We start from the raw sequence: 16,315 nt of genomic DNA, 5'->3' as shown, positions 1-16,315 counted from the left end.
CTACTTTAAAGAGTCCTCTCCTGCTGATGTTCAAGTGTATATCAGTATGTAGTGTCTCTACTTTAAAGAGTCCTCTCCTGCTGATGTTCAGGTGTATATCAGTATGTAGTATCTCTACTTTAAAGAGTCCTCTCCTGCTGATGTCCAGGTGTATATCAGTATGTAGTGTCTCTACTTTAAAGAGTCCTCTCCTGCTGATGTTCAGGTGTATATCAGTATGTAGTGTCTCTACTTTAAAGAGTCCTCTCCTGCTGATGTTCAGGTGTATATCAGTATGTAGTGTCTCTACTTTAAAGAGTCCTCTCCTGCTGATGTTCAGGTGTATATCAGTATGTAGTGTCTCTACTTTAAAGAGTCCTCTCCTGCTGATGTTCAAGTGTATATCAGTATGTAGTGTCTCTACTTTAAAGAGTCCTCTCCTGCTGATGTTCAGGTGTATATCAGTATGTAGTGTCTCTACTTTAAAGAGTGCTCTCTTGCTGATGTTCAGGTGTATATCAGTATGTAGTGTCTCTACTTTAAAGAGTCCTCTCCTGCTGATGTTCAGGTGTATATCAGTATGTAGAGTCTCTACTTTAAAGAGTCCTCTCCTGCTGATGTTCAGGTGTATATCAGTATGTAGTGTCTCTACTTTAAAGAGTCCTCTCCTGCTGATGTTCAGGTGTATATTAGTATGTAGTGTCTCTACTTTAAAGAGTCCTCTCCTGCTGATGTTCAGGTGTATATCAGTATGTAGAGTCTCTACTTTAAAGAGTCCTCTCCTGCTGATGTTCAGGTGTATATCAGTATGTAGTGTCTCTACTTTAAAGAGTCCTCTCCTGCTGATGTTCAGGTGTATATTAGTATGTAGTGTCTCTACTTTAAAGAGTCCTCTCCTGCTGATGTTCAGGTGTATATCAGTATGTAGTGTCTCTACTTTAAAGAGTCCTCTCCTGCTGATGTTCAGGTGTATATTAGTATGTAGTGTCTCTACTTTAAAGAGTCCTCTCCTGCTGATGTTCAGGTGTATATCAGTATGTAGTGTCTCTACTTTAAAGAGTTCTCTCCTGCTGATGTTCAGGTGTATATCAGTATGTAGTGTCTCTTCTTTAAAGAGTCCTCTCCTGCTGATGTTCAGGTGTATATCAGTATGTAGTGTCTCTACTTTAAAGAGTCCTCTCCTGCTGATGTTCAGGTGTATATCAGTATGTAGTGTCTCTACTTTAAAGAGTCCTCTCCTGCTGATGTTCAGGTGTATATCAGTATGTAGTGTCTATACTTTAAAGAGTCCTCTCCTGCTGATGTTCAGGTGTATATCAGGTATGTAGCGTCTCTACTTTAAAGAGTCCTCTCCTGCTGATGTTCAGGTGTATATCAGTATGTAGTGTCTCTACTTTAAAGAGTCCTCTCCTGCTGATGTTCAGGTGTATATCAGTATGTAGTGTCTATACTTTAAAGAGTCCTCTCCTGCTGATGTTCAGGTGTATATCAGTATGTAGCGTCTCTACTTTAAAGAGTCCTCTCCTGCTGATGTTCAGGTGTATATCAGCATGTAGTGTCTCTACTTTAAAGAGTCCTCTCCCGCTGATGTTCAGGTGTATATCAGTATATAGTGTCTCTACTTTAAGAGTCCTCTCCTGCCTGATGTTCAGGTGTATATCAGTATGTAGTGTCTCTACTTTAAAGAGTCCTCTCCTGCTGATGTTCAGGTGTATATCAGTATGTAGTGTCTATACTTTAAAGAGTCCTCTCCTGCTGATGTTCAGGTGTATATCAGTATGTAGTGTCTCTACTTTAAAGAGTCCTCTCCTGCTGATGTTCAGGTGTATATCAGTATGTAGTGTCTATACTTTAAAGAGTCCTCTCCTGCTGATGTTCAGGTGTATATCAGTATGTAGTGTCTATACTTTAAAGAGTCCTCTCCTGCTGATGTTCAGGTGTATATCAGTATGTAGCGTCTCTACATGTCTCCATGCTTTAATGTTCACAAAGCTCTTTATTGTTCTCATACCGCCTGTGCTGCAGCACCTCTTTTCACCCTCTGTCTGAAACCAGAGCCCAGTCTGCTCCGATTGGTTAGCTAGCCACCTCTGTTGTGATTGGTTAACTTCTTAGAGATGTCCCGCCCCTTAGTACAATGTGTTGGAGCACTGGCCAATAGAAACGTGAGTGTTATGTACTGATGCCATTATATCGCAGAAGTAAAAAAGTAGTCCAATAGAGGGAACACTTTGCACAAAAACCTACATAACAGCCTACAGGAAAACCCCAAAAAGCACAATCGGGCCCCTTTAATAATTTAGCAGTTTGACCTTTTTGTCTATCAAACTGAGGATTCTAATTGCAATGACATAACATCTCTGATAAAAAACGTTTTCCCAGGTGATGGGCTACTTTTAGAGGCACATTTATAGATCACAGTGAAACAGATCACTCTCATGGCGGCTGGATGAACGATGTGACCCGTTTTAAGTTGTAGTGTTGCAAGCCATCTGTTTTGGTTCTTTTCTCTACAGATGTATCAAACTAAATAAGCATAGCTAATTGGGTTTATTTGAAAGATATAGATCAGATTATGCCTATGATTTGACTGATGAAAGTACCAATTGGAGCTATAAAAAGGCTGTTCCCTGGAGTCTTCATGGGACAGAGTGGGGTTTGATCCCATTAAAGGCCTAATGATGAAAACAAAATGATGACAGTGGATAAAAGCTGAGGGTCGGAGCGCTCACCTTTAGGGAGTCCACGAGGTCCTCGACCAGGAAGAGGCGGCTCATCTGCTTCAGGGCTCGGTTGATGTAGGACAGACTGGCGTCCACGTGCTTGCGGAAGGTCTCAGGGGGGATGCTGACATCCTTATCTATCAGTGTTCTGCAGAGAGGGAAGAGGAGGGGACGGAGAGCCGAAATGAGGCTAAGTATCCGGGCGGAAAGTGCTGCAGGGAAACATAACTAGCCCGTGGTGGAAAGCTTTGAGGAGGAAACTAATAGGGGGTTCTGTTTTTTAAGTAGCATAAACAAAAGCCTTATAGGGCTTTTCATCAAGACCAATGGCTTAATGATTACTTGGTTAAATCGAGACATTTCCTACTCCCTAAACTCGTTTCCCAGTCCATACTGTTTAGAAGTCAGGCATTACATTTTGAAACTGGAGAGGCTGAAGACATGAGAACTACACAATGTTTCACTGTTGGGTATGTATTAGCTGATCTGCAGATGTGTTGGTCTTTATTTCAAATCTGCTTCTTTTACAGAAGAGTTGAATATACCCTGTTGTACAAGTAGAGCATATTATAAACATATTTAGTAAAAGACCTGTTTTCTGTCCTGCTCAAGTAAACCGCAGTGGATATTGTAAATTCATTTAAAAAACAAAATGGATCTTCTTCCACCCTTTTGCAGGCGCTTTTAAGTTACGTCAATAAAACTCTGCGCAGACAATTTGAACTGAGAACAACTCATAGGACACACACATTTCTGGGAGACTTTTCAATCATAAATTGTGAAAAAAGCAAGGTATAAAGAACTGTGTAAACAAGATTGTAAACAGAGTTACATTTACCATGTGAGCCATTATAGTCCAGATCAAAACACTTCCAGCATTTGAAACACAAATATATTATTAGTTTGCTTTTAATGGGAATGCTTTAGCTGAATTCCAGAGAATCTATGGTTAACACGATGGGTTACACTACAGAGAGTGCTGAATGATTTGCTGGATTCTGCTTGGAGAATGCGAGCAGCAGTGGGTGAACCAAGACCAATAGTCACAGCTATCAGCCACGTCTCATTACTACAGAGGGAAATAGCCGTGTTCCAGCTGCTCCATGGCAGAACTGATCTATTTTCACACTAGTACAACATTAACAAGTTCTCCTTTACTGAATGATTTGGTTTCAAATCTAAAATGAGTTCTATGTATAGTGTAGTGACATCAAAGAGGAGTCGTGCTCTGAACATTATGATGCCTGGGCTATGGCTCCATCATAAAAGTGTTTCTATAAATAAGCCGAGGTTACATCAGGCGCTGCCATGCCTAACCTCTCACATTCTGAGACGTTGGATTCTTTCATTATACCATAAATGTTAAGTTTTCTTGTGTTGTCACATTAAGAAGGAATAAAACTATTTCTAAATAAATCAATGTAAATTGAAATCACAGTTTCTCTTTATCTTGTTTCTATGGTGATGCCATATGAACTAGCTTTTCTAACAAAGTTTTCCAATACAAAAAAAGAAAAACTCTAATAATAGACCTAATTATAGATAGAACAGTACTTGACAGATGTTGTAATCATCAGGTGATTGGGTCACCCATGCTCTGAACCAGGAGCTGCATTAAAGAAACCCTCTATACTTTGATCATTTAACAATGCGCTAATTTAATTTTGGCAGTATCACTCCCGGGTCAATGGAATCTCCCAGGTAGAAGAAACGTTAAAGTAGAATTGAATTAAGAGGATTGAGTCTCACTTGAAGGGGTGTCCGTCGCTGGACTTCTGCACGGCCTGCACCACAGACTTGTAGATGCGGAAGGTGATGGTGACGCAGAGCAGGGCCAGGAGCAGGTAGGACGCCACACTGATGACGCTGAAGGCTGCCAGCGACAGCAGCATCAGCAGGGACAGCCCGAACGCCACGCCCGACTTCTTGGGGTCTCGCCAGTGGATCAGATCCTTCACTGCAGAGAGGAGGTCAGAGGCAGGGGTTAGTCTGATATTGGTATGCTCAGAAAAGGCCTACAATAAAAGAAACAGTACAAAATGAAATCCTGTTGTCTTGTAGATGAGGTAGAAAAAGGCCCTGGCCTGTAGGTGGGAATTTGTTTTTGTTTAAGGCATTGAAGGGGACTAAACTATCTAAAACGGTTTGCTTTATTAGGAAAATGTATGTATCGTAGCCAGGCCTCAAGGAAAACTCTGGCCCAATAAAACATGAATAAGCACCGTAAAACTTATTTGGCAGTGGAGGGTAACTGACAAAGTGCTCCCTTTGTGTTTGTATGCATTTCCTGTGAGGTCGTGCATGCAGAAGGGATAGCCTCTATACAAGGTGGTTACGTAATGCTGGAATGGGTTGGCACTCTCAGCCACGCCTTCCCTCTGCGTGTGGAAAAAAAAAGGAGTGCATTTAAAAAAGCCTTTAGTAAGTGGGGGGAGAAACCACGTGGCTTATGCCTCAGGGACAGTTCAGGCTCCAGTGCTCCAGCTAGTTTAATGGGAACACACGTTAAGCAGAACCTTCACACACACATTACAGAAAAGTGACACATCTCACTGTCAGGACACCAAATCCAATTACAGTCACAAATGTATTAAATGTAAATGTTGGGGTTTTTATTGTTATCCAAAAAAGTGTTTTTGGAGAGCTTAGATCACATATTTGTAGGTTAGGCCTCAACAGGCTGACTGACCAGAGGGAATTCTAATTCCTTCAGATGTCCATGATCCCGACTTTGGGCTGGGATTTTAAAGCAGAGTTGGTACTGTCTCACAGAAAATACATGTTTCAAAAATACCATTCTAATGTCGGTATAACGGTGCTGTCTGCAAATCCTATTCCCAGAAAAAGTTAAGTCTAAAAAAAAGATTGTGGGCTGCTTAAATGTTGCTCTGATGCATGCCAATGCTGCCCAAGTGCAGACTTGCCTAATCTGACCTTAAATGGTAGAGGCCTGGACAGCCCAACAAAGAAAAGCTATGAAATCAAATAAACGACGCCAGAAGAGAGACATGGTTTGCAGTCAGTCGATAATACAAATATTAGTCTTGAATAAACTGGTATCTCATTGTCTAGTTAATGACAGATCTAGCTTGGAGTGCTATATCAACACTGGCTAGAGTTAGCTAATTGCCGGCTCCTGTGTAATGATCAGATACTATAATCTAACTAGTACTGCGAGTAGTCACTACGTCTTCTTTCAACACCACCAATTTAGTGATTATGACCAAATTAATTTAGTTTCTTCACTTTTTGTAGTGTGATAGAGTATTTGTTTGATCATTCATCCAGCTGAGCCACTCTTTTGACACACTACTATATATGACAATAACCAACCCAAAACAGAATGATGACAGTTAAATGGGCTGATAAATGTTCAACTGATCATATAAAGTTCCCCCTTGAAAACTAAATGGTTGATCTGAAGGGGTTTTAAACCAACACATTTCAGGTATTTGATATAAAGATGTCTGAATCAGATGTTTCTTTTGCATGACATTTAAAACAACCACATGGCATGTTGGACTCTTAGAAAATGAAAGAAACACAACAATGCTCAGCGTATGAAGAGTTAAACCTGTTTACAAGGATCTGAGGGAAAGCAGCAGCACTGCTGTGCGGCTCACACAGGAACAGAGACAGCTCTATTGTTCCTCATTGTGTCTGTTGAGCCTGCAATGAGACCGTGTTTAAACCTAATCCATTACAACAGAAATGTGCTCTATCAAGTCAGCAGGTTGACAACATTCAGGGACAACAGATTTGAAAAGAAATGTAACTACACGTTGATCAAGTGGGAAACAATGCTGACTTCCCTGAAGACTTTATCGAACAGCAACAATGAGTGGGGCTTTCTCACCCTGCACTGCAGGGGGGAGCGTGTTCTCCCAGCATGCTTTGCTGCTGGCACCCACAGGGAGGCAGCCGGAGCTCGACGGCCCTCATTATCTCCCTCTCTCCCTGTCTCCACGTCTCTCGCCCTGGCTCTACTTTGCTGAGTCCCAGTGGCTGCCGAGGTGCAGTGGCCTGCTTTCACTGTGATCTCTTAAAGCTGCACACACCTTACCACTAACCTGAGTGGAAACAGGCTGGACCAACCCAAAATACATTTACTGGCATTACAGGTAACGGTTCAAACATATAAAAGTATCAAAAAAGGTCTCTACACATTTAGGAATTATTTGTATGGGTATGCAAACCATACTGGTTGTCATTTTAGAGAACTGCAGTATGCTTTGCTTATGCAGGTAAGCACACTGCATCTCTTGAGACCATTGGCACACTTTTACCTAAAGGGCACTGGATGTTCTGCAAAAAATATTGTAATCCATTGTGTACACAGCTAAGGTTTTATGTGACTGCATAAAACAACACCGCCATCTAAATCTAAAGCATCTTCTATTCTGTGGGTGCAGTAGTAGATAACTGGGCAAATAATATTATATACCTAATCTTATCAGTGAACATTCAGAACTAATATACCCTATAAACATGTCACGTTGACCAAATATTATCCAAGTACCTGCCTAGTAACATTATTATTATTATTATTATTATTGAGTCATCTTAGATTTTTGACTGAGAATAAATGAATGAGAGTTTGGGCAGGTAAAACCAACAAGTGATGGCAAGCCATGCTACATTATGAGCAGCGTAATACACTAACTGTTCTAATGGCTTCTGCAATACGATTATTTTAAGTAACAGGCAATTAAGCCTGTTCAAAACTTGCTCTATTTCTAATGTGACCCCAATTCATTTCCCGACTGACGTTATCACTTCTGACTAAAAACAAGATAATAACCCTACATGATCATGTCAGAGAGCTTAGTGTGGAATCAAATAAACACCGCTACAGGTTTAAGTCAAATATTTACATGTGCCTTTCCTCCATTCTACAAATCTTCACACTGAGGATTAACACAAATGTGACCACTAATGGAATGCTTGCTTTAAACTAAATCTTGGAGGCTAATGCTTGCATGCATTGGCAATGCAGAAAATGTCTAGCATATCTTCATGACAACAGGCACACCTACCTAAAACAAACTCACCCTGCCTAATAAGACAAGTTGTGGAGCAGCATTGCAGAGAAACACTAAAATAGCTCATGGCTGGAGGGGGAGGATTCACCAACACAGGCTTCTCTACAGAACAGTGCTTCTTTTTCAACACCAAGTCATTAATACCACAATTAGAGAATCTTTACATTATGTGCACTGCTGAAAATCTACAAAAAGCAATGCACAGACTTAAAATGAGCTGAACTGTTATGGCCCTTCTGCACAGTGTCCTCTTAGTTTCTGGTTGCTAGAGCACCAGCACTCTGTTCTCTAGTGTGCCAACTCTAGGTTAAGATATTCAACACATGTAGACACCCTACTGAATGTGTTAGGATTACTGTCTGCATACCAGCCTCTGAGCATATGTGTGTGGAATAAAGATCATGTTTGCAGAGAAGGGGGGTACTGCATAAGTGGCTGCTGTTGCTCTCTAAAATAACCCACCAGTGCTTTGACCTTGGTTTGGTGACTGGTCAACTTTTAACAAAGTAAGAACCATCACAGTAATCTGTGATACATGGTGATAGGTTGGTTAAATCTCAGACATCGTTTTTGAGAAAAAGGGTGGCTGGATTGAAGAGAGGAGGATTGGACACGAGAGGACAAAAATGCCTTACATGGACCTTTTAACCCAAGATGGCATTATGCTTAACAACCAAGTACGAATTATGCACCACTTTTATTTGAGATCATTTTTCATAACTGTTTTTTTTGTACCATGTCCTTTTCATCCTGTCAGTGTTCACCAAGTGTGCTTTGGTAAGTCGCATTAGGACAGAAACCCGACACTGGGAATTGACTGTACCCCGTGATGTTCAAGGTTCTTGCAAGCCAACACCAGGGCACCATATTTAAACCTCACCGACTCTCTGTCAATGGACCACTGCCAAGCTGTAAAGGACAAAGGGGACGAGAGGGTCAAAAGATCAGATGGAGAGGGGATCACCAGACCATGTGCAGCCTTAGTGTCCACTATATTGTGGTTTGGATACTATAATCTCTGTGACAACTGCAGTCTCTACAGTTTTAGATTAAAGTAAAATAAACCTGAATGACCTTTAGGACAAAGGGTTTTCTGTACTGTAGTTCTATAGATGCATATTAGGGGTGTAACGGTACACGTACCGAAATCATTCGGTACGGGCCCTTCGGTTCGGTACACGTGTGTACCGAAGTGTACCGAACGAATATAACGTTAAACGTAAACAATTGAGAACGTGAACAACTTTTTGGAAGTAATCTCAGGTTCTGCGTCGCAGCATTCAGAGTAATTTGCTCACATTGGGTTCAACGCGTCACAGAGCGAGCAAGTCATTTAATTGGACGAGAGGCATACTATGAGAGCTGGTCAGAGGGATGCGTTCAAATGTAGTCAGTAATTTGAGGAACTGTCGAAATGGCGAACGCAGATAAAGTTGAGCTCGAAAATCCTCCATCTTCATTGAAGTCTCCGGTTTGGGAACATTTTGGTAGCGCAGTTACGAACAAGGATGACGGACAAAGACTGGTGGACCAAACCAAAGCTGTTTGTCGGCATTGTTCAACTAAAATTGGTTACGCGGCTGGCAATACATCAAACTTGCACACTCTTGAAAAGGCATCACCCGAACGTGAATATCACCGGTACCAAAAGAAAAAAGACTGAAGTGCAAACCCAACTCCCGCTAGCATTTAAGCCTCCACCACTCGCAAAGAGTTCAGACCGAGCCAAAGCTATTACAAACGCCAAATATCCTTATGTTGCCATGTTAGCAAAGCGCTACCTGGCTGTATCTGCTACCTCTGTCCCTAGAGAGGGTGTTCTCCACAGCAGGAGACATTGTTAGTGCCAGCAGATCTGCCCTTTCGGCAAGCAATGTGGACAAGTTCATCTTTCTTTAAAAAAACATGAAAATACAATGACAAGCAAGTCCTAATAGGCGCATTCACACTGCGGTACTTTTCCCACAAAGGTTCATGTGAACTTAGTTCATGTGAACTCTTTAGTTCTCATGAACTAAGTACAGATCGCGTTCACACTGGAAAAAGTCCCTGGGGGTGGATTAGGCAAATGAAGCCGCTGACGTCACTTGTTCTTCTTCTGCTTTGGGTTTACTGGCAGGCCGCAAACCACTTCACGGCGTATACTGCCGCCCAAAGTCCCCGGCCGGAAGTCCCCGGAGTTGGGGACTGGCTTCAGTAGAAGCTGCTGGGACTCCCAGCAGCTTCTACTGAAGCCTTCCGAGTAAAATCGCCAGAACGCCGACACCTCCTCATCTCCACCGCTCCCATGTTTTATTTTGTGTTGCCATAAGTTAGTCTCTCTGCGTTTCTGCGCTGGGCTAATGCTAATGCTAATAATGCTAATGCGAGGATAATAAAATGGCGGCTTCACAAAACTTTTTGGAAGTTTTACGGGGCGTGGTTTGCAATCCGCCCAGCCAATCAGAAATATAGCTCTTTTCTCACAAGAGAGCCGTACGAAAGTCCCTGCTCTCTAGCAGCTCTCTGCTCTCTAGCAGGGACTTTCGTGGGGGTAAAAAGGTTCTCATGAACTAATTTTAGTACCGGCTCTTTTTGGTGTGAACGCGATAAAAGAGTTCACATGAACTAAGTTCACATGAACCTTTGTGGGAAAAGTACCGCAGTGTGAATGCGCCTAATGTCAAACTGGCTGCTTAGGTACTAGTACAGTACAGTTCAAATACAGATTATTTCAGTTCATCGAAATGCTGCACCTTAATGTTTATTTTATTTTGTATTTATTTGATTGAATACATTATTCACAGTTTAATAATAATTTTAAAAAAACAAAAAATATTTTATGTTTTGTGATAATTTTTTCTGCTGTACCGAAAACGTACCGAACCGAACTGTGACCTAAAAACCGAGGTTCGTACCGAACCGAAATGTTTGTGAACCGTTACACCCCTAATGGATATATATACAGGGGCGGACTGGCCATCTGTAGAATCTGGAGAACCACAGAACGGCCGGTCGTCAAGGGCCGTTGACGGCCGGCCGGCCCTTTAAAAAAAAGATTGTTTAAGCGCTGACGGCCGACAGCTGCCGCTAATGCAGTTGTGTGGTTCTTATCTTTCAAATAATCACACACGAAGAAGAAAAAAGACTGGCCACACGAAGAGAAGGGATTAGACGCCGCGGCAGACAGGGAGAATGAAAACACATGGATAAAAATCAAAGAAAAGAAAAAGGTGGGGCCGAGAAGGCAAGAGAAAAAAGGTGAAGTCACTCGCAGGTGAAGCATATACATGTCGCAAATTGACAGACCTTTTTGGCAGCAGCGCTGCTACAAGCACGATCATCAGCAGCTTAGAACAAGTGCAAGATGATGAAGAGAATGATGAGGGCGCGAGTTCAGATATACAGCCAGCCTCCTGCGTTCATGATGAGGGACAGAGTTGAGCTGGTGGAAGAACCAGCTCAACTGGCACATACAAGTGCAGGGCAAGAGCAAGAGGTGGGTGAGAATTATCCCTTGAACTCAGTGGCGTTTTCTCCTGGAGGCCAAGGGAAGCCAGGCTTCCCCTGTTTTTGTATGTTTGCCGATAAGTAAAATGAATTAGAAATACAGTACTGTGAGGAGAAGACAGTGTGCTGCTCATCTTAGAATCTTCTAACCTGAACCTCTAGTGGATATTCAATGTCGTATTGAGGGGCGGTATTTAGTGACAGGAACGCTGACAGGAGACGAGTAGTTACAACTAAGCATTACTGTGTGCAGGCTAAATTTGACTTAGAACTGTTAAAGTGCCTTACATTTTCAATACAGAAGGAACGAAAGAGTTGTGTTGGCAATTTGAGTGTTTTTGTTGTATAAAGCATGTTCCTACATGTATACAAAATATAAAAACAATAATTATTTTTAGAATGAACAGGCAGTTCAAGGTGCAAGTGAGGAAAGGGGTCTTGTTGAGGGGACTGTGTGAGGTCAGCAGGCCTATCGCCCATAAGAAGAGGTGTTACCTGATAAGTGGGTTAGTATTGCTGTCACGACATGCTCAGCAAGATGATAGGCTTCAGCCACCCATTCGTCGATGGCTTCTACCTCTTTGGAATATGTGCTGTCAAACACACTGTTGCTTTGGGAACATGAAGGATTAGGAACGGCGGAAAAGGAAGACTGCTGAATAGATGCAGCATTGGGGTTAGCTTTGCCATGGTCCGGAACCTTTGACTGTAGAGACGCCACATCCTCTTCCTCTTCTTGACTGCTGCCCAGCTCCTTAAGAGCAGTGATAGTTAGCTGTTCTTGTTCAAGATCCATCACCATGGTCGGAGGGGACTGATTAGGACGCAAACCAGCTTTGCAGAACTTGTCCTCAGAAGGTACATTTTTGGGCGTGTCGTCCTGTTGTGCTTCATCCTGTCTTGATTTCAGGCACTCTCGCATGAACTCAACAAAGCTATCTGTAGGCTCAGAAACTGAGCTGTCTGAGTCATTGCTTTCTGGATTGCTTGTCATTTCAGGAGCCTGTTGACCTGCTTTAGTGTCCTGCTGGAGCTTTGATCCAATCTTCTGTGCTGGGAGGCAGTTGCTATGTTCTATGTTATCTGTAACAATGTCAGTGGTCATTTTTTTATTGAAATCCTGCTCATTCATCCTGCTAAGTGTCTCACTTTGGAAAGAGGAATATGGATCTTGGGGATATTCTCTTTGACATTGCTGATCGACTAGCTTGGGGAAGGCTTCATCATCATTCACTGAAGTGAAATTATCCAGAATTGGACTGCTTGCATTCAGTGGTTCATTGTTGATTTGAGAAGGATCCGAAAGAAAGCGTTCTTTAGCACTCAACTCTTTTTCATCAATATCATCCAAGGTAGAGGATGCGTCATAATCGTAATCAAATGATTGTCGGTCATATATATCATCTTGCATGAAGCTGGTTTTAGATAGTGAAGCCATTTCCATATGAGCCTCTTTTCCAGCAGTGTTGCTCTTTTCATCCACCTTGGATTGGTTGTAGGATGTTTCTATGAAAGCAACATCAGTCTTGCAAGGTTTGACCATGATATATTGTGGTTCATCTGACCACTCATCATCATTGTCTGGGAAGTCCACTTCTTCCTTTGTGACTTTGAAAGGGTCTTCATCATTTTCTTTATTGGAAGTGGCCTGTGATTTTTCAGTTTGAGCTTGATTGGTTTGGGCCTCAGGTTTTGATGCAGACTCATGATGTACTGTTTCAGGAAGAGGTTTGATTATGTTGTGTTTAGGAGAGTATTCAGCATCAGAGTCCACAGGTGAGGACGGGGGTGAGTAGCCTTCCATGATTTCGGTTTCTAAGGGCCGTGTTTTGGGTGGTTCATGTTTACTATCCTCTGGCTCTGGGGTCTTTGGAGCCTCTCTAGCTTGTTCTCTTACAGCCTCATAGTCCTCATCTTCTTCCACTTCAAGCTCCATTTCCATTTCCATCTCCTCATCACTGTAATTTGGCTCGTCAGTCTCTATGACATTTATTGTTGGCACCTGCATTAGCTTCCTCTCCGACTTTGGTGGAATCTCCTTTTCATCAGTGGGAAGATTCGGGGCTGCTGCAGCAGGGCTAGGATCATTTGAAACTGCTTGAGGAGAAGATGAAGGAGGAACAGTAGCAGGAACAGAGACACCATCTTCAATGACTGTGTCGTCTGAATCTCCTGAGCTGTCGGCTTCACTTGCCTCTGGGCGCTCAAGATCTCCGGTCCATATGTTCTTCTTGTCATCCAAAACATTATTTTTAGCATCCATGCCAACTGGTGGAGGGACATGAGGAGACTGGGAGTCAAAGCCTGCAGGAGGTGCAGGTGGAACTGGGCCTGAATCAAGTTTTGATGGAGCCTGGGCACCTGATTTTTCCTGTTGATCCCACATGTAGGCTGTTGGCAAATAGCTTAGATCAAATTCAGACTCCTCCTCAACACATGACTGCTTCTGTGCATCACTAGAATCATTCTTCAGCTTTGAAGCTTCAGCAGGAGAATCCATGAACGCATCAGGGACTCCAGCAAAGGGAGCAGGAGCATCGGCTATAACTATGTCAGTTTCTTTCTTTGCCTTCGACGTCACACTGTCTGAAGTCAGGGTGGTTTTAGTTAGATCTACAGCAGCATAGTCTGGCACAGGAGGTAAATGAGACTTCATCCACTCTTCTGTTTCTTCAAATTCATTCACTTGTCTTAAATCTCCAAGCACTTCAAAGGGAGATTCCGGTGACTCTTGATCAGTAGATCCTCCTCTTTTCTGGACAGTTGGCGTAGTTCTTTCAGTGAGAGGCTTTGAAGTCTCAGTGGGAAATTGAGGGGTCTCAAATGGTGATTTTGGGGTCCCAGTGGAAGATGTGTTGGTCTCATTGGGAGATTTGGGGGTCTCACTGGAGAATGTTGGTGTTTCAGTGAAAAATGTGGAGGTCTTAGTGGAGAATTTGTGCACCTCAGTTGGAGCTTTTTGGGTCTCAGTGGGAGATCTGGGTGTCTCAGTGGGAGATCTGGGTGTCTCATTGGGAGATCTGGGTGTCTCAGTGGGAGATCTGGGTGTCTCAGTGGGAGATCTGGGTGTCTCATTGGGAGATCTGGGTGTCTCAGTGGGAGATCTGGGTGTCTCAGTGGGAGATCTGGGTGTCTCAGTGGGAGATCTGGGTGTCTCATTGGGAGATCTGGGTGTCTCATTGGGAGATCTGGGTGTCTCAGTGGGAGATCTGGGTGTCTCAGTGGGAGATCTGGGTGTCTCAGTGGGAGATCTGGGTGTCTCATTGGGAGATCTGGGTGTCTCAGTGGGAGATCTGGGTGTCTCAGTGGGAGATCTGGGTGTCTCAGTGGGAGATCTGGGTGTCTCAGTGGGAGATCTGGGTGTCTCAGTTGAGAAGTTTGGATTTTCAGTAAAGAATTTGGAGGTCTCAGTGGAGAATTTGTGCACCTCTGAGGGAGATTTGTTGGTCTCAGTGGGAGATCTGGGTGTCTCAGTGGGAGATCTGGGTGTCTCAGTGGGAGATCTGGGTGTCTCAGTGGAGAATTTGGAGGTCTCAGTGGAGAATTTGTGCACCTCTGAGGGAGATTTGTTGGTCTCAGTGGGAGGTTTCTCATGGTTGCGGTCTCTGAAGTGAGAAAAACCACCATCACTTCTAAAATCTGGTTCCTTCTTTTTGGCAGCCAGAGCTTCAAGTGCCTTTATTCGCTCCGAAACGGGAGAGGTCTTTATCGGTGAGTCTGGTTGTCCATCTGGCGGCCCTGGTTCACTCCCGTAATTACTCGGGGTGAATGAGCCATGCTGAGAAGGAAAACGAAGGGATGTCGCGACACCTTCGCAGGGCTTGTCGGAGCCCAGGGCCACTCTTTTGTCTGCATCGGCATGCAAAAAGCGAACAACGAAGAAGAAAAGGAGGGGGGGTCATATATCACACCACACTAAACTTTCATGCACTTCTAATATTATTCAGCGAGGCCTTGATGTTGCAGCCCAAGCATTCATGCATTGCATCATGGAAATTCATATAATGGATGGGATTTTTATGTTCTGCATGCTGCTTTTGTACTTCAAAGTTGCAATAAAGCAATCCGGTCTGTATGGCAACTTAAATGATCTGAATGATCAGATAAACAGCAAAAGAAAAAGAAAAAAACACTAATCTCTTCATGAGTGGATATGGTGATTGATGTATATGAATTCCTTAACAATTGCAGTCATTAAATACATTTTGTAATGTTTTATATGATTAAATTAAACAATTACAACATTTTATTAATATTTGTTTTCAAAAATAGATTTGACTAAAACAGAATTGGTATGAACTACTTAACTCTAGACTCCTATAATCTGAGCTGGGATTTACACCACACATTTGTGGGATTACATATTGGTCATGTGAAATGCTATTTCTTTTTTCAAGGTAAACTCACTTAGGCTACTACTGCTAATGTTACAAAGAAGAAAGGGCAACTTTAAAAAACAAACAGCCAACATCATTTTCACCTTCACCACAGAACACCATGTTTGTTACACAAGTAACAAACATGATTGAGATATAAAAAGGGCATCTAAAAAAACCAGACGAAAGATCAGAAGGATAAAAGTTGCACCTACACCCCAAGGCCTTTTATTACTTTAGGATGTATTAGAATTCCTTTAGAATCATCTTCGTAAAAGGTGAATGTTTCTGCATAATCAACATGTTCCTTTTATAATGCAAAACCATGTGACTTATAATGCGCTTTAAAACTATTTCTCTTTCCACTTAAAACAAGGGTGGGCAGCACTGCTGCAATGTTAAATACCTCATCTGACAGATTGGAAATGAATATTTAATGTTTTTTTTGTTTCATAAAGCTTTGGGCTTACTTCAAGTTAGTTTATTTCTGTGCCAATTATGTGTGTAAATATGCCTATTAGATAGAAAATAAGCAGTGGGAAGAGGGAAGGAGACCAAGCGTAGTACATTTGTTGTACTAGCCTGGTACACTACAATCCGTTTTGAATCAAACCAGTCAATTGAAGTTCTGAAATCAGGCACACGCCGTTAGGTTAAGTCAGGTGGGGTCTTAAAACCATGGATATAGTCTGTGTTCAAGTTTCAG

General features: G+C 42.5%; 1 protein-coding gene across 4 annotated transcripts in view; it reads right to left on the bottom strand.

Moving 5' to 3' along the window:
• rtn3 (reticulon 3) overlaps positions 1-16,315 on the bottom strand; it is a 37,944-nt gene that overhangs the window by 9,072 nt on the left and 12,557 nt on the right. For 2 of the 4 annotated variants that reach the window (XM_034224807.1, XM_034224806.1), the window contains 2 exons: positions 4,452-4,659; positions 2,712-2,850 (listed from right to left, as the gene is read on the bottom strand). In XM_034224807.1, coding sequence (XP_034080698.1) covers positions 2,712-2,850; positions 4,452-4,659 — 347 coding nt within the window. Of the gene's footprint in view, positions 1-2,711; positions 2,851-4,451; positions 4,660-11,728; positions 15,083-16,315 lie in introns of all 4 variants that reach the window. The other 2 variants (XM_034224805.1, XM_034224804.1) reach the window with 2 other exon arrangements.

Source organism: Gymnodraco acuticeps, unplaced genomic scaffold, assembly GCF_902827175.1.
Source record: "Gymnodraco acuticeps unplaced genomic scaffold, fGymAcu1.1, whole genome shotgun sequence".
NCBI lineage: Eukaryota > Metazoa > Chordata > Actinopteri > Perciformes > Bathydraconidae > Gymnodraco > Gymnodraco acuticeps.
The sequence above is the reverse complement of the archived record's forward strand: the minus strand, read 5'-3'. Positions and strand labels throughout refer to the sequence as shown.